The 23,272-nt window shown below is 40.0% G+C and overlaps 1 protein-coding gene across 8 annotated transcripts in view; it reads right to left on the minus strand.

Moving 5' to 3' along the window:
• gpat2 (glycerol-3-phosphate acyltransferase 2, mitochondrial) overlaps positions 1-23,272 on the minus strand; it is a 160,806-nt gene that overhangs the window by 727 nt on the left and 136,807 nt on the right. For 6 of the 8 annotated variants that reach the window (XM_030417334.1, XM_030417340.1, XM_030417338.1 and 3 more), the window contains 13 exons: positions 22,862-23,047; positions 21,685-21,783; positions 18,530-18,612; positions 16,099-16,226; positions 15,917-15,987; positions 15,489-15,649; positions 15,229-15,332; positions 11,417-11,601; positions 10,774-10,851; positions 9,633-9,755; positions 4,622-4,742; positions 3,062-3,130; positions 2,646-2,701 (listed from right to left, as the gene is read on the minus strand). In XM_030417334.1, coding sequence (XP_030273194.1) covers positions 2,646-2,701; positions 3,062-3,130; positions 4,622-4,742; positions 9,633-9,755; positions 10,774-10,851; positions 11,417-11,601; positions 15,229-15,332; positions 15,489-15,649; positions 15,917-15,987; positions 16,099-16,226; positions 18,530-18,612; positions 21,685-21,783; positions 22,862-23,047 — 1,464 coding nt within the window. The remainder of the gene's footprint in view (positions 1-2,645; positions 2,702-3,061; positions 3,131-4,621; positions 4,743-9,632; positions 9,756-10,773; positions 10,852-11,416; positions 11,602-15,228; positions 15,333-15,488; positions 15,650-15,916; positions 15,988-16,098; positions 16,227-18,529; positions 18,613-21,684; positions 21,784-22,861; positions 23,048-23,272) is intronic. The other 2 variants (XM_030417339.1, XM_030417336.1) reach the window with 1 other exon arrangement.

Here is a 23,272-nt window from a genome sequence, read left to right on the forward strand (position 1 = left end):
AAAGTAATAACAGAGATAAAAAACAAGACCTTTCAAAACAAAAACACGCCCAAAATGAACAAGAAAGCAGAGCTGAAGATGTTACGTAAACAACATTGAACAACCATATTCTTTGAGCAAGGTCTGAAATAATGAGGCGAAATGAGCGAGGCAAACTTAACACTGTGTTCTCCTTTCTTTTGTTTAACAGTTGCATAAACACTAGGAGCACATTTCCCCTTTGATTTGACCTGTGGATCCTAAAAATCAAGCTGTCTTGACATCAGGGAGAAGAATTAGCTGTCAAGTCCTTCAGATAAGCCGGATAATGACCATTTCTGACTGATAACCTTGATAAGAAAGTTAATAATTGCCTCATGAGATCTCTGCACATATATAGGTCAATGATGTTCTATTTTTAAAAAGGCAATGATTCCTAACCCACAGACTGATGGAGGAGACTGATGGGTGCAGACACCATCTACTTTATTGTGTTGAAAGGCTGAATGGTAAAATGTGTGAGCAGGGAATTTGGTTTATATAGTTTGGATTTAAAAGACTTGATGTCTACATTTGTCTGGCTTGAACATGTGCGTTTCTCTTTAGTTCCCAGATTTTAAATTATTGCAAATTGTCGATGTTGCCTTCTCCTCTTTTTCTATTCCCCGCTGTTGTTTGCAGAGTCAGTGCGGAAGGAAATAATAGATGCTCATATTCCTATCAGCAAGACAAGCCATTTGCTGCTGTCCCTCTTGCACTGTATGAAAAACAACTTCCACAGTCTATAAAAATTGCTGCAGCTTCATAATCCATCACGATAAACATGAAGGCTTTATCCAGCCTCATCAAAGTTTCTGTTTAATCCTCGGTTCACTGTGCCTGAGAGGAGTGTTTTCATAGCGGGTCACCTCACAACCCAAAGGAAGAAAGGAAAATGTGTCGCTCAGGAATCCTCAAAACAAAGTCACCTCTAAAACATTGTCCCTGCCTTCAGAAACCTAATCTTACATTGCACTAAAGTCTTAGCTCAACTTGCTTTAAAGAAATAGTTCAATATTTTAGAGAACAAATGTATCTGTTTTCATGCAAAGAGTAAATAAGATTAATCATGAAAGTATGGTTATTATGAAGCTATCTAGCCCGGCTTTGACCAAATGTTAAAAAATACATCTATCACCTAAATTATTAGTTTGTTATAACTCTCATATTTGCTGGATAGTTCAATAAGAAATGCACAAGCTGATCATATTCTTGGTGTGTTAATCATTATTAGTTAAATAACAATAAGTTGTCAAGCTCACAAATATTAGAAGGAACAGACACATTTCGATTTCATCAGGCTTGTCAATGGGTTGTGTTTCAATTGTGGCATACACATATTTACATGACCCAAAGCACATAACCTACATAATTCTACCAGACATGTCTGTGTCACAACAGTCATAACACAGCCAATTATCAGGCAGGCATAATGCTCTGTAGCGGGATATGAAGCTGTGTGGAGGACAAAGCAGCGTTGCACATGTGAGGTTACAGAGACATGCCCAGTGCAATAAAGGCGTTACACTTTACTGTTTTACACAAGTTGCTACAGTGATTGTGTGTTTTGCCCTGAAACACTACCAATACACAAGTGACCCACACTCCAGTGTATGCTTGTATGCATCCCAGGTACAAAGAGACGAGCAGTGAAGCTGCTGCTCTGCTCTGAAGACTGTGTGGATGGTAGCATAAAATGGAAGTAGCCTACTACACGTGATATACAAAGTTCACCACTGATCCCAGCTGTGTTTCATTTTTTGCTGATGAAGTGTATTTCATTTATAAAGTTTTAAAAAAATAAAAGACATTCAACACAGTTTGAAACATGACATTGGTAGAGCTGCAACAATTAAGCGATTAATGTCCTAGTTCATTAAAAGTAAAAAGGAATTGTCAACTATTTTGATTATTCATTAGTTGATGTCAAACACTTGTCACAGCTTCTTAAATGTAAGGATTTTCTGCCTTTGTTCTTTGATTTATGGACTGTTGGTTGGACAAAAGAAGCAATCTAAAGACGTCACTTTAGGCTGTGAAATTGTGATGACTGTTTTTTTTTTCTAAAGAAAAACAAAATGTTGTTCGCTGCAGGCCCTAAATGGTGGTAAAGCTAATGTGGTCACAGACAACAATAAAAGGATTTTAGGTCCACAAGAAAAAGGTGCTTTTCTTTTCAAACAGCAAATTGTAAACTGTACATCACTTCAGCATGGTTAAGTGTTGCCTGTACGGATCTTTTCTAATTCCCATTGTAATTCCCTTGTGTCTTACCCAGAGAGTTTTCTTTAAAGATAAACTTTTCTACCTTAAACATGATTGGATATGGCTGGCTCAAGTCAGGCTCAGTTTCTTTCTTGTTGCGTCGAAATCAGGTTGGATTCCCGTTCACACTGAGCTCCAGACTTGACAAATGCTGCCAGTAGTTGACCACTTTTTAGATCAGACTCGAGCTCACATGGGAATAGATTTATGTTAAAACTAAACTTTTTGGGAGTTGGACTGCGTCTAAACTTTCAGTCCTGAGTTGCAGTTTGTCGGAGTGAATTCTCCGCAGACAGTCAGATTTAAAGACACAAGCACACACACACACACACACACACACACACACAAAGGCTGTCACTCACCCCCAGGTCTATTAGTGTTCTAACTGCAGTATATGCAGCCTCCTCGGAGCAGCTCTCTGTGAGATACGGCACAAAGGCACACATGAATCACAGGAACAGACAGACATCCAATATAGAAAAACCAGGTCAGGATAACAGAACAAAGCCATTACCAGTGGGATTGATAGAAATTTTATATTGAGCGTTAGTGAAGGATGTCATTTGGGTAGTTTTTGATTGTCTGATGTTTTTTTTAAGAAAAAGAGCATGTGATGGAAGTAGGAGAGCTGCTGCTCTCCGCTGACGTGTTACAACACAGACTGAATCAGTGGGAAAAGGCAAGGTGACAAGCTACTGAAGTTATGACACAAAGACATGGAGGATCTTTGTGTGTGGATGTGTGTGTGTTTTTGGAGGGGATGTCATGTTGTGCTCACCATAGTGCTGTTTCTTCTTATTTGCTGTGTCACACAGATGGGAGTGTATCTGAGCCACAAACTCTGCCTCTGTAGCAGTAAAAATGTGAAAATGGAGAAAAGTCAGGACAGTCAGCTGATTTGACTTTATTGAGTTTTCACGGTTCAGTGACATGCTGTCACACTGAATATTCACGACTTGTTGGTGATTCAACAGCTTAATGTGAAGCATAAATAACAGAGACATGAAGACCACCGTCAGCAATCATTTTGATTTAATGGGGCAAGAATGTGAGTGGTTCTTTGGAGAACTGCAACGCTTATTTGATTTGTTTTCAACAATAAATTAATCGCTGACTACTTTGATAAACGGCTAATCGGTTTGAGTAATTTTTGAAGAAAGACGCTTTTTAAACTCGAATTTTTACTGGTTTCTTTACTCCTCTATGACAGTAAACTGAATATTTTTGGTTTGTGGACAAAACAAGACATTTGAGGATCATCATCTTGGGCTTTGGGAAATACTGGTAAACGTTTAGCACCATTTTCTGATATTAGCTGACCAAACAATGAATCAATTCATCAAGAAAATAGTTAACAGATTAAAGGCATAGTTCGGGTTTTTTGAAGTGGGGTCATATAAAGTACATATCTATAGTCAATCTGTTTCCTACTGTAATCACCGATCAGTGCAGCCTCAGTTTGGAGAAGTAGAGAGCTGCTCCAGCCCAGAGGCTCAGCTTTGTACTGCAGTGAACGGGGTCCAGCAAAAAAGCGAAATTAACCACCTAAAACAAGGCTCACCTAAAAAAAATCTATATCAGGTCAAGTGTACGTTGTATAGGTAAAATTCACACCGCTTTACAACGCCGTCAGACCGCGCTTTCTTTTGGCACTACATTTTCTCAACCGCAGAACCCCCGTATCCCTACGCATGAGCGCTACGTGGAAGGATATGGAGAGTTAAGTTTCGTTTTTATCGAAAGTAAACCTCTCGTCCAGCCGCCGCTTGCAGATCAGCTGTTGCCCAGTTGTGCTAATGCGTTGAGAAAATGTAGTGCCAAAAGAAAGCGCGGTCTGACGGCGATGTAAAGCGGGGTGAATTTTACCTATACAATGTACACTTGACCTGATATAGATTTTTTTAGGTGAGCCTTGTTTTAGGTGGTTAAATTCGCTGTTTTGCTGAACCCCGTTCACTGCAGTACAAAGCTGAGCGTCTGGGCTGGAGTGGCCCTCTACTTCTCCAAACTGAGGCTGTGCTGATCGGTGATTACGGTAGGAAACAGATCGACTATAGATATGTACTTTATATGACCCCACTTCAAAAAACCTGAACTATCCCTTTAACTGACTATGAAACTATGGTCTTAGCCCTAGTCCTTTGCTTAGAAGAACATGCGCTATACCTTTCTTTTTATATCTGTATCAAATAGGGATGCATATTTTAAGCAATTTCTTTTGGGGATAGACAGCTGCCTTAACAATCAATTATATGTTAATCATTAATAAATGAATAAGAAGTGAGAGTGTTGCCAAATTTCCAGACAACACTGTCTCTTTAACATACAGGTAACATACCTGGCAGAGGTGTGTGCAGAAGGTCCAGTCCGGTGGTGGTCCAGCACAGCGCCCTCAGGTGACCCGCCAGCATACTACAGAGGAAGAAGAGCATCTCTGGACACTGACTTGGCTGGCTTATCTGCAGAAGTACACAGAGACCATCAGAGGTCAAATATGGCAGAATTGAGGGAGGATGAGGGAAGAGCAGTGATAAAAGAGAATTTTCCGCTACAGTGATCCAGTTGGTCTATGGGCCTCAGAAAGTAATACTGCTGCAGGATGCAGAGGCACGATACTATGAAAGCAACACTTACTCAAGCAGTGTACTTGGGTGGGTGTCCAAGGTTTAAATCCCAGTGCTTTTTATGTTCATGTAACTCAAACAGATATGTCGAACACACACACTGTATATTGTAGGTAGAAGGGGTAGGCAAAATGGCTCAACACTGAGAACACCTTAAACTCTAGTCAGTTTCACTGAGGACCAGACTGGCTTCAGAAGATTTTAGAGCACCTTGCTTTTTTATTTACCTAATTATATTAGTTTATTCCACAATAGCTACACCAGTACAACCAGAAAAGGGGGATATAAACTCTCCTTTTAATTCGAATTTAATCCTCCCATATCTTCTTTAACAGTTTTTCTTGTAGGATACAGTTATATGTTGTTTATATCTATGAATTGATCTAACGGGAAATGATTTCCGATATCTTGTAATCAGGCTTGGTTGATTAGGATGGGAGTAATTGCCATGATTTTACAGGTCGATACAGTCATCAGAAAGCTGTCACACAGTATTTGTCAAAAAGTCTGTTTAAAACATGGCCAAAAGTATAGGGACATGTGAATGTCACACCCAGATGTGATTGTTGAACATCTCCCTTTAAACCGTGGGCCATAATCTGCTCTCTCTTCAGGTAAGGCTTTGTACAGGATTTTGGAACCTGTCTGCAAGGATTTGCCACGATTCAGCCACAAGGGGATTTTGAGGCTAGATACTGGGGCGGGGTGATGAGGCAGGCTCAGATTTGGGGTTCAGATTCCTCTGAAAGTTGTTGGATTAGTTCTTCCACACCAGTCTCAGAAAATCATTTTATTTGTGAATTTGTGCACGTGGGAACTGTCATGGTGAAACAGGAAAGAGTCTTCCACAAACTGTTGCCAGATGCTGAAAGCTCTCTATTGTCAAAAATAATATATAAAGTGAAATGTAGATTTTCCTTAATGGAAGTACATAAAAGTATGTGGATAGGGACCCACACATACTGTACCTTTGGCCATATAATGTATTAGGAACAACTGGACAATGTTTACTAAAGAAAACTTTCATCTGTTTGCTTTGCATTCATGTATGCTGGTAAATGAAGGAGGCCATGAAACTTTGGTTCATTAAAGCACTTTACAAATACTTTAACAATGTGAATGGGGCCATTATAATCATGTAATATGTAAATATATGCAAGTTTATATTGTACAGTGCAGCTGGTCTCGAATTCCTTGGTCATTACATGGACACAACAAAGCCATAATGAAATGTGAAGTCTCTTGGGGGATGAATTATCATACCAGTACAACATACTGGACAGGCTGCAGCAGATACGGCATTATGAGTTATGATATGATTCAAATGATGAAAGGTGTGCATGTAAGTAGGTGAGGCCCCAACAGGATAGCAGTATCCGTCTGGTAGAGAGAGAGGACGTCCATTCCAGTGGGCCCATATACGTGTTTAAAAGATCAGATCGGAAGTGGTTTGGGTTGTCGAAGAAACACTGAAGTACCATGTATTTTGGTTGGTTCAAGGCTACATTAGCACACATAATTTTTTGATTACCAGAAAGAAAAACATGATAGATTTATGATATAAGAATATAAAGACATTGATTTTTGGGGCCGCATATGACCATTTGATCCAAATGGGTTTAAAAGGCATTTTTTCATTTAATCCCAGCCTTAATAAAACACATTAAGTGATGTATTATACAGTGTGACATTTTAAAGTTCATCCAATTTTCCATTGAGCGCTCTCCATTTAGCACCACAGGGTTAATTCAATCATTCTGTGAATATGCAGCACTCAGTTCACAGTAAAATTTTAAAACAAACATGGCCGAGAGAAAAGAGAGAGCGGTCAGAACAACTGTCCTTAGTTGAGCTGCATGAGGCGTAAAAACTCTATTAAACAAAAGAAAAAAAAGCAGTAATGAATAAAGACAAATTGGCTCCAAACGAATATGCAAGTGAAGATATAGAGACTACTATACAGTGCAACATCAGCCTAGTAGATAAATCTGTTCATGCTGGAGAAGTAACAAAACAAAACAAAAATATAGCAGAAATCAGTTTTTAAGCTGCAGGTTTTCAATTATATTTCAGTGTGTACCATCATTGCTACCTGAGGAGATATTTTGCTTGTCAGCTTGAATCGTCGAGGTAAACAAACAAAAGACGCCTTTGGAAAAAAACCAGAGTTCTACATATCAGTGAACAAAATTAGTTTTCTTAAAATTCTGGCGAAAAAAATGAGCGCTTACATCTCAAAACACATTATTATTGTATTACTGCCAGCTGGCTTTGTGAGACCACCTGGTCCACCCAAGTGAATTTTGGCAGGCGAATTGAGGAGGAGGTAAGGGAATTTCTTTCATTGTTTGGTGTGGAGGTGTAAGGACTGAGGGCAGCAGAGGCGAGGGCCTCAGGAAAAGAAAAGTGTGAGCAGTGGATGGAGAAAGTTTATGATTAGAGTTATATAAAGTAAAGATGTATTAACAATATTCTTTCTTAGTGTACAACCATCAATCAGAGAGAGGATTTGAAACCAGTGTGGAGGTGAAGTGGCCGTACTAGACTGGTAAACCAAATTGACTGAAGCATTTATAAGCATAGCAATGTCTTTGGATGTATTCTTTAAAGTTGAAATCGAAACAGATTTGTCCACACACTGAATATTCCCAAAAATGCGTGATGACTCAGTGTTGAACCTTCAAGGTCATCATCAGGCAAATATCCATTTTAATAAAAAGCAGGCTACACAGTACACACAAACAAATCTAATACAAAAAACACAACTCATCCCAAACCAATCTACTATGTACATAAAAACACAAAAATGTCAATACAATAAAAAAAAGGTTTCCAGGTCTCTGAATTGCCGCCCACATCAAGTGGAACTGAATGTCAGTGTGTGCCTATCCTCCAACATTTTCTAGTAGGACTACATGTTTTCATGCACAGAGTACATGTACATAAATCTGGGGTGATGGGTGTTTATCTTCTTCTAATTCCAGTTGAGGCTTTTACGTTTGTCTGGATATACAGCCTGCCGTTTGTTCAAATGGATGTTTACCGGCGGATATTTTGATGGCCAAAACATTCCATTAATAATAATTGTTCTCTTTTTCATTAAGTTCAGACTGGAACATCATGTCAAATTTATGTAACAGGTGACTACAAAACAACTTCCATGCGTGTCTTAACTACTGCAGGCTTAATTAAAGACATGTTTCCACTGAAAAGTCTGGTTTAGTTCAGTTTTTTACAATTTGCAACGGTTACTTTTGCGTTTCCATGGTCAAAAGTTGTGGATGGTACCAAAAGAACAGTTCAGTACCGTCCATAACTATCTCATCCTGTGCACTCTGAAGTTGGATTTCACTTCCTGCTTCTTCAGCAGTCTTCTGTTATGTTGCCTCCATTTAAGGGTATTGTCCGCAGTGGAAACACAAAGCAGCTCTAGTGTTTCATTACCATTAATGCGGGTTATGTAGGGTTCAAAGTGTACTATACTGAAAGTACTGCAGCTCACAACCTAAAACTGATAAAAACACAGATTCTAAACAATAAAGGTCTCAATAAATTCAGCGCTTTTAAAAAGTTTTCCAATGCAAGAACTGCGCTCATCACATCTGCTAGAGACATAAAATTTAATATTTCTACATTAAAATGTCTAAACAACAACCCTAACCCTTCAACAGATGACTCATCAGAGACTGAAAAAACATAACTAAATATAAAACGTTAAAACATTATCTTGTCTGTGAACATTTCTGCCTGAGTCAGATAGATTTTTATCTGGAGTGATGGTGGTTTGACTATAAAAACTACTCCCAGGATCCCACTGTACTTCCCAATTGGTGCACATAGTGAACAATTACCTTTTATCTTTTCACCACTTTTTTACTTTATGCAATATTTATTTTGTGAAAGTTTCCGTAAATACAACTTTGCAGTTGTCATTTCCATTTGAGTTGAATAATGCTTGATAGAAGTCTTTGCAAGCAAGCGGTATGATCCTACTCCTCCCTTCGTAAGTGCCTCAATCTGTTAAAATCAGCTGCTATAGTTGTTTTTTAACATTACATCAACATCTGTTTTCGGCGGCATGCCTGTTTTGCTGAGCAGATGCATTGGGAAAGACTGGAAGTTGGGACTGCCGGCTCCAAGCTTTCAATGGATTGCAGCATCAGCCATGCAATGTTTTGATAAGAACAATGAGTGTCAACATTATGGTTAAATGAAGGCTGTTCAGTTTACCTTTGAATCTACGTGATGTGAAAAACGTGCATAACGTGCAAACATACGAATGATGTTGATGATCTATCAATAAGCAATTTAAATTCTACATGTACTTCATGACTCTTGAGGCTGTCATTTAAAAGTCACTTTGTAGTGTTTGTAACAGATGCACCTGCACTTGAAGCTCGAGCTGTTTGGTCCCTTTGGGAAGTTGGTAAGCTTTGTTGGTTAGCTTGTGTTGCTTTGAAAAAAAAAAACATGTAACAGCCATGACAGTAAGGCCTCTTTAAAAGCTGGCACATATAGCTAATTGCCATTCAAGTTACGTGACTCAACTGTGTAGGTGCTTTTGTAATGGAGATTAACTTACTTCAAAGTTCTGTTTCATGTGGTGTTTTTAGCATTTCTGTACGTGCCCTGTAGCCAGTCACCTGGAGCGCCATCATTTGTGAGTCGTGCAAGTATGGATCATTTCCCCCTTCATACATAACCTCTAGCAGTGCTCTTGTGTACCTTGTAGGATCGCAGTTCCTCGTCCTCGCGGTCTGAGTCACTGTGATAAGGGTCATCAGAGGTGGTCCAGGTCAGAGTTTCCTCCCTCTTCCAGAAATCACAGGTGGGAACGTCCCTGGGAATCTACATAGGATAGAAGGCAGGACAGACAGCAGCATGTCTGACTGTAACTCCTTTTGTCTGGTAAGGCCATGTGTGACTTAAAGTCTTAAACAGTTTGAGTCTTGTGTGCATATTTTATTTACTATGTGATGATTTTCATTGCAAAACCAATCAAGATCAAGTCTAAGACTTGATTTTACACAGCACACTGGAAACATCAAATTCCAACCAGGAGAAATTAAACATCTATGTATACACCTTATTACCTCTCTGTAACATCAGGATCATTGTCTGCGTCAATATCTGCCCGTCTTTGATTGTCTCCACTGAGCTTGTATCATTGTCAGTTAATGGTTACTCTGTTTTATTGATCGACTCTGTTTGTCCTCGTTATTTGGTTCCAATTATTCTCCTGATCTTTTGACAAGGCAGAAACTGTGAACACAACACTGACATTTTATCATATACATACTTATCAACGCATTCAGCAGTTACAGAGCAATGTTGTCATTCATTCATGTTTCAGTCAACCTTTCAGACCACATTTGAATTCTAAAAACTGTAATTACAATAATAAAATCATTATAAACAGACTTTATGAAACACTTTTGCTTTGTTATGCAAGTGGCTATGGGAAATGCAGTTCATACTTTTAGTTTGTCAAAATATGTGTAAAGTACCACAAATAAAACATGGAACTGAGGATTTACCAGTGTAGATGGTGATTAGGAAATCAAAATAAAGCAGGGCTTAAATGATTAGTGGACGGATTAATTAAAGGACAATTGGCAACAATTTTGATGAGTGAATAATTTTTTAGGTCATTTATCAAAGAAAAATATGGTTCCATATAATACAATAGGGTTAGACATTTTCAAATAAGTTTGCTGTTAAGACCAATACCAGACCATACAGGTAACAGAGAATTTAGAGTAGAGAGTATAAGATATGTTTAAAATTAGAGGTATTTGTAGATAAAATGCAAACAAGATATTTAAGATGTTTTAATAATTGAAAAAATAATATAGATTTATCTTACTTCTTCCATAATCAGGATGCCACAGCGGACCAGACAGTCAATTGCATCCAGGGCAAAACTCTGGGATGACTGACAGGGCTGGTGAGGGAGACAGAGATAGTGAGAAAGACAGAATGGGAGAGAGACAGAGGGGTAAGCAAATGGGTAAGCTCACTGGTGAAAAAATGTTAGAGGCACAAACAGCTTCAGCCCATCACATATCTAAGCAGACAGCTGACACAGAGCATAAGGTGTATAGTAGAGATGTAGCAGAGATCAGAGGACAAGAATAAAAGATGGCTGGCAGGTGGATGAGAGCAGGAGTGATATTTCTTGTGTGAGGAATGGGGTGAGAAAACATAGCTGCAAGCAGAGGAGACAAGAAAGAGCAGCTGCTGAAATCAAAGGTGAACAAACAGAGAAAGAAGCAGCATTTCTGGCTCTGATTTGGGGCTCTTAAAGTCACTCTGATGAAGCAGGTACATACACATCCACACACAGATACACAGGACAAACACACACACACACAATTTGAAAGCTCTCTGCCAGAGATAGAGGCAGCAGAGCAGGATGAATGGCTGTTCAGCTCCATTAAACATCCATTGAATGAGACACACTGGGTTGTGTGTGTGTGTGTGCGCGTGTGATATGAATTCAAACTCACTGTCATAAAGCCTGGAGGCAGGAGATGGCAGAGCTGCAGGGCTTTCTCAGTCAGCTCAGACTGGCAGAGCACCACATCGAACTCCATGTCACTTGTCACCTCCTCCCCGTCCACGCTGCCAGTCCTCACCCTGCTGCCGATGCCACTGTTGGCCACCTCGCATAGCATGGCCGACACCGCACACGCTAAGAACAAAAGCACCAACATTTGATCATTTGCTCCAACTATTGATGCACACACAGTGAGAAAACTGGTCTGATCCATAGTACGCAGGTTTGCATCTTACCAAAATATATCCAAATGTTTGGACACTGGACAGTCTTTAGTAATTGGGCCAGTTGATGAGATTTTGATAAGAAGGATTTAGGATTTCATTAATTTTTAATAGTGTTTTCTCTTTATTTGGACTACCTATTTTGCTGCTTTCATGTGCTGGTGGGAAAGTCTCGACATCCAGATGTTCATGTCCCTAAACTAGTGCCTTACCAACAGGAAGATAAACCCAATAAACATTATGGAGGCTGGTGGTAAAGTGTCCATAAAGTGGGGATTACCATATGCTCCATAGACTTTTTTTTACAAGTTACGGTTAGCAGCCATGTATTAATCTACTTCTGAGGTTGCAGCTCGTAGCCCTCTGCCCAATAGCTTCACTTTGTATAGAAACAAAAGACATCAAGCAGCAATAATGAATCACACAGTCAAAGTACCTTCCTGCTCTTCAAAACACTATTTTTACGTCAATCAATAATGCTAAAAAGGAGCTACAGTAGCGTATCTACGGCTTCACCGCAGTCTGCCGTGATCATGGGATCTACAAACAAAGTAGAGGCTCACAGCTCATGGATGAGCTGATAGAAGACTTTCATGAGGATTTGGGATCTAGGCTTTCTGCCACCAGATGATCACCATATTTTACTCAATCACATTTTGCTGTTCCGAACCTTATAGCCGAACATCCCAAAATTGGGCGATTCTGCAAAAAACTTATGTTCAGTGCCAATGTTTTCCATGCTGGAGCTGACAGGCGCAGTGACTGCAGACAGAAAGGGAGATTTTGAAAAAGTTTGGAAAACATACTGGGAAGGGTTAATAAGAACATGAACGTTGACTGGAAGTCTGTTACGAAGGGCTGACACATGAAAGTCTGTCTTGTCCATCAACCACCTTTGACCTTTAGAACATTATAACACTTTCTACCTGGTTACATCTAGAGTATTCCCTCTCTGCACTGATTAATGAGTAATCTAATAAGAGCAAGGTGCAGAACTGTCTGATATGGATGAAACTGCTAGAATTCTGTGATGGTATGCCGATATTCTGAAGTATCCAGGACTCTAAGTGGCTGCTGAGAAGAGATGCCTTAAAATACTCCTATTATCATGAAATCAAACTTAAAAAATAGTTTGCAGGGCTGTACTTGCATGTTGAGGGTTTCATGCTACCATGTGCAAGCCTATTTGCAATGGCCACATTAAAGGATGTGGGATGTTAAGTATCAAGGCGAATGAACTCAGACACAATCAGCTACAGCTTTTTTGATGCATGACACCAAAGAGTTCCCTGACAAATCTACAAGGGAAGGCTGCCTGATCTAACAAAATCTACCCTGATTTCAGGGTTTTAAACACACAGAATTTGTTGCATGCGAGTGACATGAAGGCTCTGCATGTACAGCAAGAGTGTCACAGTGAGGTGTTTTTTGCCATTAAAGGAGAGACGCTGGGGGGTTGCTAAAAGTGGCACAAGTGGCCAGAAGAGACTCCATCAAGACTGAATTGAGTTGTGGTCTACTTGTTCCCAGATTGTGGAGACATATTTCATTGCTACTTGCTTAATTCTTTTGTATGGTTTGAAACAACTACTCTATTTCTATTTTAGAATATTTTAGAATTCTTTGATTGAAAAATGGCCCGTTTTTAATATCATCCACACAAATCTGACACTGTTGGCAAATGGCACAGTTACAAAACATGAACAGCATGTACTTTCTTTAGATGCTACATGTACTACTGTAATGCTACTACTGTCTGTCTTCCTCAGGGACTCTGCAGCAGGGAACCTGTCAACGGCCAATAATTCCTACACATGAGTGCTGTAATGTTCAGTTCAGGTTGTTTTGAAGGAAAATGAAAGAAGGATTCCCTGCAGCACTGACTTGACTGTTGTTTTAGACTGAATCAGTTTTAGCTGGGTGTCCCTTATAAACTGGAGTGTTTATCACAAATACAGGTGTATTCAGCCAGGTGTATTCAGCCTGTGTGTGTGTGTGCGCGCACACACACAGACTAAATAAAACATCACTTATATAGTGTGCATGAGTTAATGTGCTCCATGGTGACTGCAATTAGCTGTTGAATTGAATGGCAATGTGATAAATGGCGCCCGATTGTTTAGTGTAGTCTGAGCACAAAAGACATCTCTATAATCCACTATATGTACATATGATATTATTTCTGCTCTTATAAGGAGAAACAAGCTTTCTCCTAGTGTAATACAATTAGTGATTTTTTCTCAGTGAGGTGTTCAACTTCAACAATTTACTATTCAAATAAATTCCTAAATATTTATCATGCAGGACTGTATTGATTACATTTTAATTAACATCATGGATCAAAGAAAGGACATCAAAGGCTGTACTCCTGTGAAGTTCATGCATTTTATCTTTTAGAATTTTGTATTTTGATAAGAAGTCTATAACATGCATACCTAGGGCTGAGTAAGGCTAAGATGTAGTGATCAAAGATGGATGACCTAATACTCCACTGGGCTAGACTAAGATTTGTTGTGTTAAAACTTGCAGGCATTTTCACTCCTCTCAGAACTCCTATGGAACATGTACTGCAAACTGCTATTGTCTCATCTTCCACTAAAACTGTAAAAAAGATAAATCAAATTATTTTATTTTAATGTATTATTATTATTTTTTATTAATTAAGTGCTGCTCTTTGCTAGCTATCCTTGACTGGGGCAAGCTTCCAAGAAGCCACGAGAGGTGGGGACAGAAGAGTAGCAAGAGAGGAGAGAAAGTGCTGGACATCAGCAACGAGTGAAAATGGCCTGTAATGTTGGAATATTTTCACATCTTACTCTGTGAATTGACGATACATTTCAACCAAACCAGTAGTGATTGTGCCAAGACATAGACTGTGCAAATCTGAATAAAGTGTATTCTATGACAAGTTAACAAGGCAATTAAGCACCTCTTAGTTCGGTAAAGGCGAGAAACTTGAATTCAGAAGGCGTACAGTTATGTCTTTCTGCACATTGAAAAAATGTCAGCTTTTCTTGACATTTTATGAGTTTCTTTTCTTTATTTATTTTACTAACAACTGACATATATCTGCCAGCTATAGCAATATCGCTTCTTGATTGTGCAAAGTGCTAATGTAAGACAGGATGGGCTGGGCAAGCTGGTTAGCATAACTTCAGTAGACACTGGACATCATGAGGCATAACATACAAAAACTGTCAGAAGAAGAACCACAGTACACTGCCATTGGTGACCTGTCCTCATATCACTTCTTTTTTTTTTTTGTTTAGTGGAAAAAACTCTGCTGCTGCATGTACAGCACACTGAAACTGCTCAAAGCTTGGCCGGTCTTAAACACGCAGAATATTCAGTACTTAAAATGTCACGTGTCAAAATGATTTTCTACACTGACATGCCAACAGTCAGAGCCACAGCCAAGGCCTCCCACGAAAAATAAGGTGCCTGTAGAACACAAGGTCTCAAAATGATATTTAGGCTTAAATGTTATAGGCAGCATTTTTGTCAGCTACACAAAATACATGCAGGCAACGTCACTCACCACCAACAGCTTCCGAAATGAAGGCGTGTGTGACAATCTGGGCCTGGAGGGTGAGATGAAGTGTGGCAGTGAAAGAAGGACGAGGGATAATAAAAGGGTCCTTCCTAGAAGGAGAGAAACATAGACCAACAGGAGGAAAGGGCAGAAATGGACACAGAGGTTTCACTGAAAGGGAAATTGGATTTTTGATAAGCAACAGAGTTTTGCTGTATAGAGCTTATCAGTGTTTTTATTTTTATTTTGACAGGCAGAAAACCAACCTAGACGGCGCTGCAGCCATGATGAGATGAGGGGCGAGCTGAGAGAGGGAATAGTGGACAACCTCCACTAAACTACCCCCAAATCCAACATCTCTGTTCCTGAACAAGACTTCATCCGTGAGCCAGGCCACATCACGACAGAGGAGAGAAGTACTCACACCCTGCGAAGGAGAAAGATGAAGAAGTTTAGCTCCGAAATCAGACGTGAGCATTAACCATCTGGTGACGTTAGTTAGAGACTGGTGGGTATGACTCAGAAAATCACTGTCACACTCTAATAAACTAGCACGGAAACCAATTCTGTTTATGAGACTCCTGGCGTATTGACGGATCCTTGGAGAGGCAGGGGTGGATTTTAACAGTGGGGAAACTTTAACCAAGGGGAAAATTGCTCAGCAAACACACAAACACAGGTATGGTGCACTTGCCTTGCGGTGTCGGTACAGCAAAAGACTGGACACCAAGCTGGTGCACATCACAGCCATGCAGGAGGTCACAGCTAGAAGTACACACAAACACACACACTCACTTTACAGAGATAATGCAGAACAATTTGCATAACATTAAGAAAGATTTATGATTCAGCAGGGGTACATAATCCTGGACCCACAGAAGATGAGGTGGAGAGTGATGGCGATGCTGAGGTCTCTCTCTGTATTCGGCTCTTTGAGTTCGGATGCATAATGAGAAGAAGGCAGGAGCCACGACATCCTCCTCCGCCCAAACACACTCTCAGCTCTTAAAAGACAATGTGAGATGAGGAAAGAAGGATGTCAGGATGATCTACAGAAGTGTTTCTTTCAGGTTGTCTCAACTGACTTATATTTCCTCAAGATTTTCATGAAATCAAATCCCCATTTTAATACTAGGTCTGTTTGAGATTCTTTCTGCAATACCCATTTAATGTATTTACATTGACTGATTACGTCTCACTTGGCTCCAGACCCACACAAAACTCAAGGATGAGCAAGCACAGCTAATAAAGTGCCGCAGGAATGAGTCCTAGAACACAGACATAAGTTAGCATTTTCTGCACTTCCAGTTGCCTCATCTCGAATTGTTTTTTTGAATGGGTTTTCAGTTAAAAGCCTGAAATAATGTCTGTGGTACATTTTTCTCCACGACACAAAATACCGCCTCAGTAACCATCCCACGTTTGAATATTAAAGTGTCTCAAAAAAGGCAGTTACTAGAAAGTGGCTAAATGAGACAACAGAGATTGTCAGGGAAATTTAACGCCATCATGCTGAACATGGATGCTCATCTACTCACTAGTCTGTCTTTCCAGGCAGACTATAGTTGCAAACTATTCTAATTCTAACTTTACAGCTTGAAGTTTGACCAATTTATAGCAAAGTGTGTGTAATATTGCGTGTAAGATGCTTATAGGTGATAACGTTTTGGACATGCAACCACATGAAGTCTAACATTAGCTTTTTTACTCCTGGCATTTATGCCTCAAAAATCACTGTTATTCGCATGTGAAGTATCATAGACTTGTGTAAGCCACAGAACTTAATTTCTTCAATAATCAAATGAAATCCAAACAAAAGCCTCATGGTTTTTAGTAGAGGGAACCAAGGCGATGCTACCTTTCAGGCTAGCATCGTCCTTGCAGCATTCTATATGGATGGATGAATAACATCTCTATAACGTAGTTTTTAATGTTAGTGGTGGGGTCCTGTGCCGGATTCAAGTTTTCATCAAATGCACAAGTGATTCACAGGAAATGGTGCAGCACAATTATATTTCATTGATATCAGCCTCAATGTTTGCTGTCCACTCTTTTAACCCTGTGTCAGAGCAGCCACAGTGAGTTGTTCGTCGTAAAGTTGCAGAACTGAGAGTTGGTAAACTTCAAGAAGAGATCCACTCTTGGCCTTAAGCCATCAGAATGTGTTGCAGTAAATTGCATTCATTGTCCAAGGGAGTTGCATAACAAATCATGTGAATCCCAATTTAAGCGTTACTTGCTCCAGCTGAAAAAAACTGAACAACTTCATTTTATTATATTACATGCAATTTTTCAGTTATTATCGATTCATGCTTAATACGACATCAGTGGCTTGAAATTAGCTGTATTTCCAGTGAAATCTTAATGGTCATTAAGTGAGTTCAGTGGATGACTACACAATAATTGTAGACTGAGGCACTTTAGCGGATGCAAAAGCAGCTATATCACCCAAAAAATGTGTGTCTAGTACATTTCATGAGCTGCTTATCTGATGGTATGCTAAAGTGATATGAGTGTGTTTTCAAGCGTCTTAGCATTGCATGTGTGTGAGAGATATAATAATTTTAACGACTAAGTCCTACAGAAAGAGACACTGTTCATCTCAAACAAGAATAAATGAACTGTGATCTCTTGAAAATAAGTGTTTGTCAGTGAGGACTTTTAATTATGGCAGCTCTCACATCTGCTGCATTTCTTATACATGAAAACAAAAAAAAGAGCCTTCACAAGCCGAAACTTCAGCAGCTTGGGAACAACAGAGTGAGGAAGCAAGGCAGAGATGCAATGTTAAGTACCAGAGGATGTTAATGATGTAGACATGCACAAAGAACTAAAACTGCTCACATGCTGATAACAATCCAATTTAGCTATCCCTCTCTACCTCTTTTCATCATTCACTTCCCATCTCTTTAACTCATGCTGAGTTTTTTTTCTGCATCCGCTCTCTCAGAAGAATAAAATATATGAGGGGAGAAGCCACTTTGCTCGTCAACAGCCAAGCAGAGATTGAGCGAGGATGTTATTTTCTTTCTGTTATCTTTTTCACTGGCAGACTGTGTAATGTTGATGGTAATTGGACCGAGTCTAAGAGGATGAAAAATCATCAGAGCTCACATCGTATCTGTGCCAGATTCAAGGTTTAGAGAAGAGTTTATCTTCAAAGTTTAAGAGAAAGTAACTTTTCAATTTCACAGATGTTAAATAAAACACAATCCAAATCCAAATCCAAACCCCATTGTGGTTTGTTCACATACAGTATAAAATGCTCACTCGTGCAAGCAGGTTTGTACACAGGTGGTTGGATTACCTGTTGTGGAGGATAACAGGCAGCAACAGGTCCTGTAGAGGGAGCCATTCATCTACTCTGCACCTCCCTGACTCGCACATCTCCTACACACACAGACAGACAAAAATGTAGGTGCACTCATGCCCTTGTAGTATCTCTAAATCATCTAATATTTATGCTCTGGTATATCAAGCAGAGATTAAATTTTTTTTTTTAACTTTTAATTCCAACCATTATTGCTGCAGCCCATTCCTCTATTATTATCTCCATGATAACTTCCAACTCCACTTAGGAGCCTATTTAATAGATACACGACGGTCAAGCTAATGCTGCCCTGCACTGAATCCTACCTTCATTAAGGTCATACTGTTCTGGGCCCGTATTCACAAAGAATCTTAAGGCTAAAAGTAGCTCCCAACAGGCGAATTTAGGAGCAACTCCTAAAAATAATAGGCGTGTCAGTTGTAACTTTAGGACTCCTAATTTTTGAAAATAAGAGTTATTCACAAAACATTTTAAGCCTAAAAGTAGCACCTAAGTCTGGGAGACCTTAGAAGTAGTCCAGAGGACTCCTAACTCGCCAAGACCTGGTCACAGCCGAATGTTTTGGAGACGCTAAATGACATGGAATTATTAAAACGATATTGGATGGACCGTTAAGGGACTGAAGTTGTGGTTGAGTTGGTGAGGGACGCAATAACGTCCCCAGCCAACTGAAACAATCGAATAACGCCAGTTAAAATGTTTGGCAACACTCCAGTATTTGGCTATGGGGAAAATGCAGCTCTTCGCACTAGACTAGTATTACCTGGGGACCTCAAGTGATTTAGAAATTACCCCACCACTGTGTTTCGTGCGGCGCATTCACACAGGATAAGCTAAGTCTGTGTTTTAACTCGAATTTACTGATATTATCCCCCGGGGTCGATCGCACCGGAGCCCTCGTTGGAGCAGCACAACGGTTAGATATGGATATTTTTAATATAGCCTAATAACTGGTGAGCCTGTTGAAAGATGGAAAAATTGTCCTTACCGCATGCTGCCATGCATGTAATCCATCTTATCATCTTTCGAGATTTCGCTCTTCTTATGAGCCTCCTGAATTTGCACCCAAAATGCTGTCAAAACTTTCATTCATAATTCCCAACGCAGCCTCCATAATTCTCGACCGGGAAAAAGGCAGAAAAAAGGTGTGGAATACACAAAAAACCTTAAGAAAAACAAAAAATGACCCCAAATCACAGAGATGCCGATTTGCACGGGACTAATATTATCACATGACCTCTGTGTTTGGTGAAATATGATAGGTAATTTGCAGTGGAATTTTTACTTTACAAATTAAGGACATGGTAGATTCACACAGGATTAAGATCACGTTTTTCATCGCAATCTTCTAATTTCTCATTTTTGTCCGAAGCGTTTTTGTTTGGGGGGGGGGCAATTAATTCTCCTCATAAATACATTTCTTTATCCAATATCTTTTCATAGGCTTTGTCATGGGCTTGTAGGCAACTTCCTTATTTTCACTTCATGCATTGCGTAACCCAACTGACTTTTCGATGGGCTGCCCTGTCACTCAACAACCAATCACCGTTGTCACCGCTTCTAAGTGCGTCCTTATAAAATGACGTCATCCATAGCAACAGAGAGTTACTTCTAGTTTAGGAGTTCAATGTTTTCATAACTAAAAGTAGGTCTCAGTGGCTTTGTGAATTACTTTTAAGAAACAACTCCTACATAAAAAAGTTTTAGTCCGATTTAGGAGTACTCCTAACGTTGAGATAAAAGTCTTTGTGAATACGGGCCCTGTTTTCTAAACTTTTTAAAGAGAAGATGATTTCACTTTCTTGTAATTTTGGAGGCTGCTGTTAGTGGTTCTCTCAAATTAATTTCAGTCATAGTGAGAGGTGTTCTCCTGTTCCTGAACAGAATAACTGTGCTCCATAATTGGGAGCAAAAGCTGGTTCTGGTTTAGCTAACTTTGGCAAAAACCAATACATGCCTGAAACTTTTAAACTACGTTTGTCAGCTTAATGGCCCCACAGCAGCCTACGAGTGACTAGAGCGCTGATGCAAGCTATCCTCCCTCTGTCAATTGGATAAAAAGTTCCCATTCATATAGCCTTACTCATGGCATTCAAACTGTTATGGCATTAAATATTCAGTATAGTAAACATAATACTGTGATTCCTCTTTAACATGCAGCTGAAAAGCAAATGACAAACATTGACCCTGTATGTCAGTACTAAGACCAGGTTTCAAAACACATTCACAGGAGCCCTCAAGGTCAGTATGATTCATGACAAGCCTTATTCTTCGCCTATCCAACCTAACCTGTAAATCAGTGGGGTTAAATGTAATGAGTGCATGTAAGCTTGGTGTGAGCTGTGTAGTCAGCCCTGTGTCACTATAGTGTAGTATTCGATGTCTTTAATACATGCCTGTGTCCCACATACACCCTAAACACATGCCTGCATCTCACAGTCCGCCAATCAGCTTGAAAATGTCTTTGCCAGAGCTCAAACCAAGACAATCAAGCCAAAAAAGTCTGTATGCCATAGACCCATCATCAAACCCCCCAGACTGGCAATTCCCTGGAGCTGACAGCAACACACTGACACTCCGAGTTATTTTAGTTGACCACCTGTGGTGCCAAACTTTTAACTACTTATTCTTTTGTTGATGTCAGGATCCCGAAAAGGGGGTGAGAAGACTTATTCATTCCTATTGAACTGTGGGTTTAATATTTTTGGATTTAGAAAAAGCACTCTTTCATTAACATTGAGCGGTAGGTTGTAATCACAAACTGTTTAATATATGGTGAACTGCAATTCTCGTTGCCTGCTGGAGCTTTAAATTACCCAGTTGCTGGAAATTATAAGGGTCAATGTTCTGACAGGCATGGGCCTTTGTAGGTTTGCCTACATGCTGCATTTATTTATTTCACTGCACAAGCACTTCAAGGTAATGTAAAAGAAACATTATGTGGACATGAGTCTTGAAGGAACAAGAAAAACAGAGGGGTAAGCTCAAAGTGATACTTCATGAAATCATCAGGGAGCAAAATGTTTTGGTTAGAATGCTCACATCTCATTCCCAAGTGTATAACCTATGATGAGGTGATAGGGGAAGGGAACCTCTTCTCTAACTGAGAAGCAGGTCTTTCTGCTGTGCACCTTTAAAGAAAAGGGCTGAGCGATGTGGATCCTCACACTTCCTCCTGGTCTCCTCCAAAAAAGGGACCACAGCCACTGCAACACAGAGCTTAAGCCAACCTGTAAGGATATGTAAAACACACACACACACACACACACACACACACACACACACACACACACACACACACACACACACACACAATAATGAGGCCTTGCCTTGCCTTTGGGATGGTCATTACAGCACCGATACTTCTAATGAGCAGGAGCTACGATGAGCACTTAGATAAATAGCCGGTCTTTGAGTGCATGTATGAGCAGTGGAAGTGTGTGTACAGTGCGATGTGTGCACTGTGTGAATGACAGAATAAACTGATGAGGCGAGGACCTTATTACGCCAATTATCATGTAGAAACACCCACTCTCCAGTATCGTCTCAAAGTGCAGATAACAAAGGACAAGACTAATGGAGACTAATAGCAATCGATGTGCTTTGGAAAAATCGAATGCATATCTCAAGTAATCAACCATGCTGGCCACTGAGAAATTAAAGAGCAAGTTGTGAAACAAGACTGTCATAGGTGTACTCTGGATCATTTGAACATTTTAGTTTACATCCAAAAGAACCCTTTTAAAAAATAAAGTACAACTCAAACAAACTAACCTGTGGCAGTGGTGATGAACGTGATGACTTGCAATTTCTGGGACAATATGGGGCCTATACTTTCTGTGATTTCTAAGGAGATTTACAGGAGGTAATAAGGGCACTGGATGTAATCATATGCCTGGATCCTCATCCGTCTAAAAACATATACATCACATCTGCCTGTTTAGATTTGAGTTGTGGCTCTGAAGAGTTAGCTTAATTGGGTGCTAAGGGTTATAGCCTATCTTAATTTCCTCCATAAACTGTGTGTCAGCCTCTGCTCATACTGTTGAATGTGTGATAAGCGGGCCAGACCAGCCGTCCAAAATACATCAATTAACTTCCTATTGTTTTCAGAACATCGACATGCACCTGGCCCTTTCACCTAACTGCAGCATTTCTGCCTCCTTTTCTGCAACCTCCTGGGGAGGCACTTTTCACAGCTTTAAAACCTCTGCTGTAAACCAAACCTGATCACCTTCTCCTGAGGACATTACAGATAGTTCTTATTAGGTAGTGTCTGTGTGAGCTTGCAAGTGGGCATTTACACACATCCACCTGTATGTTGGTCTTGGGCACACAGTCGTAAGAGATGCCCACAGGCACCAGAGTGACATCGGGGACAGATCCCTCTTTCATGAGCTGTCTGATGCAAGCCAGCCACTGGCAACCTTGGCCAGACTCCGCTGACACACCAACACTTATGGCCTGGCCTTCATGTAGCAGCTCACGTACCAGCTGAGGAAGAAGGAGAGAGAAAGGTGGCAGAGTCAAAAGGTCTGAAGAGTCCTGGCTTTGGGGGAGCAATTAACATAATTCCTGCCATGCATATCTAAAATATATAAAAAGCATAGCAAAACCTCCCTTGGAGGCAGCAGAGGGATGAGAAGTCAAACTGCAGGAAGCAGGCAGAACAAAGAGCAGAAATAAAACGATGCTGTGGGAGACACCTCATGACATTCA

This window comes from Sparus aurata, chromosome 5 (assembly GCF_900880675.1).
Source record: "Sparus aurata chromosome 5, fSpaAur1.1, whole genome shotgun sequence".
Taxonomy (NCBI): domain Eukaryota; kingdom Metazoa; phylum Chordata; class Actinopteri; order Spariformes; family Sparidae; genus Sparus; species Sparus aurata.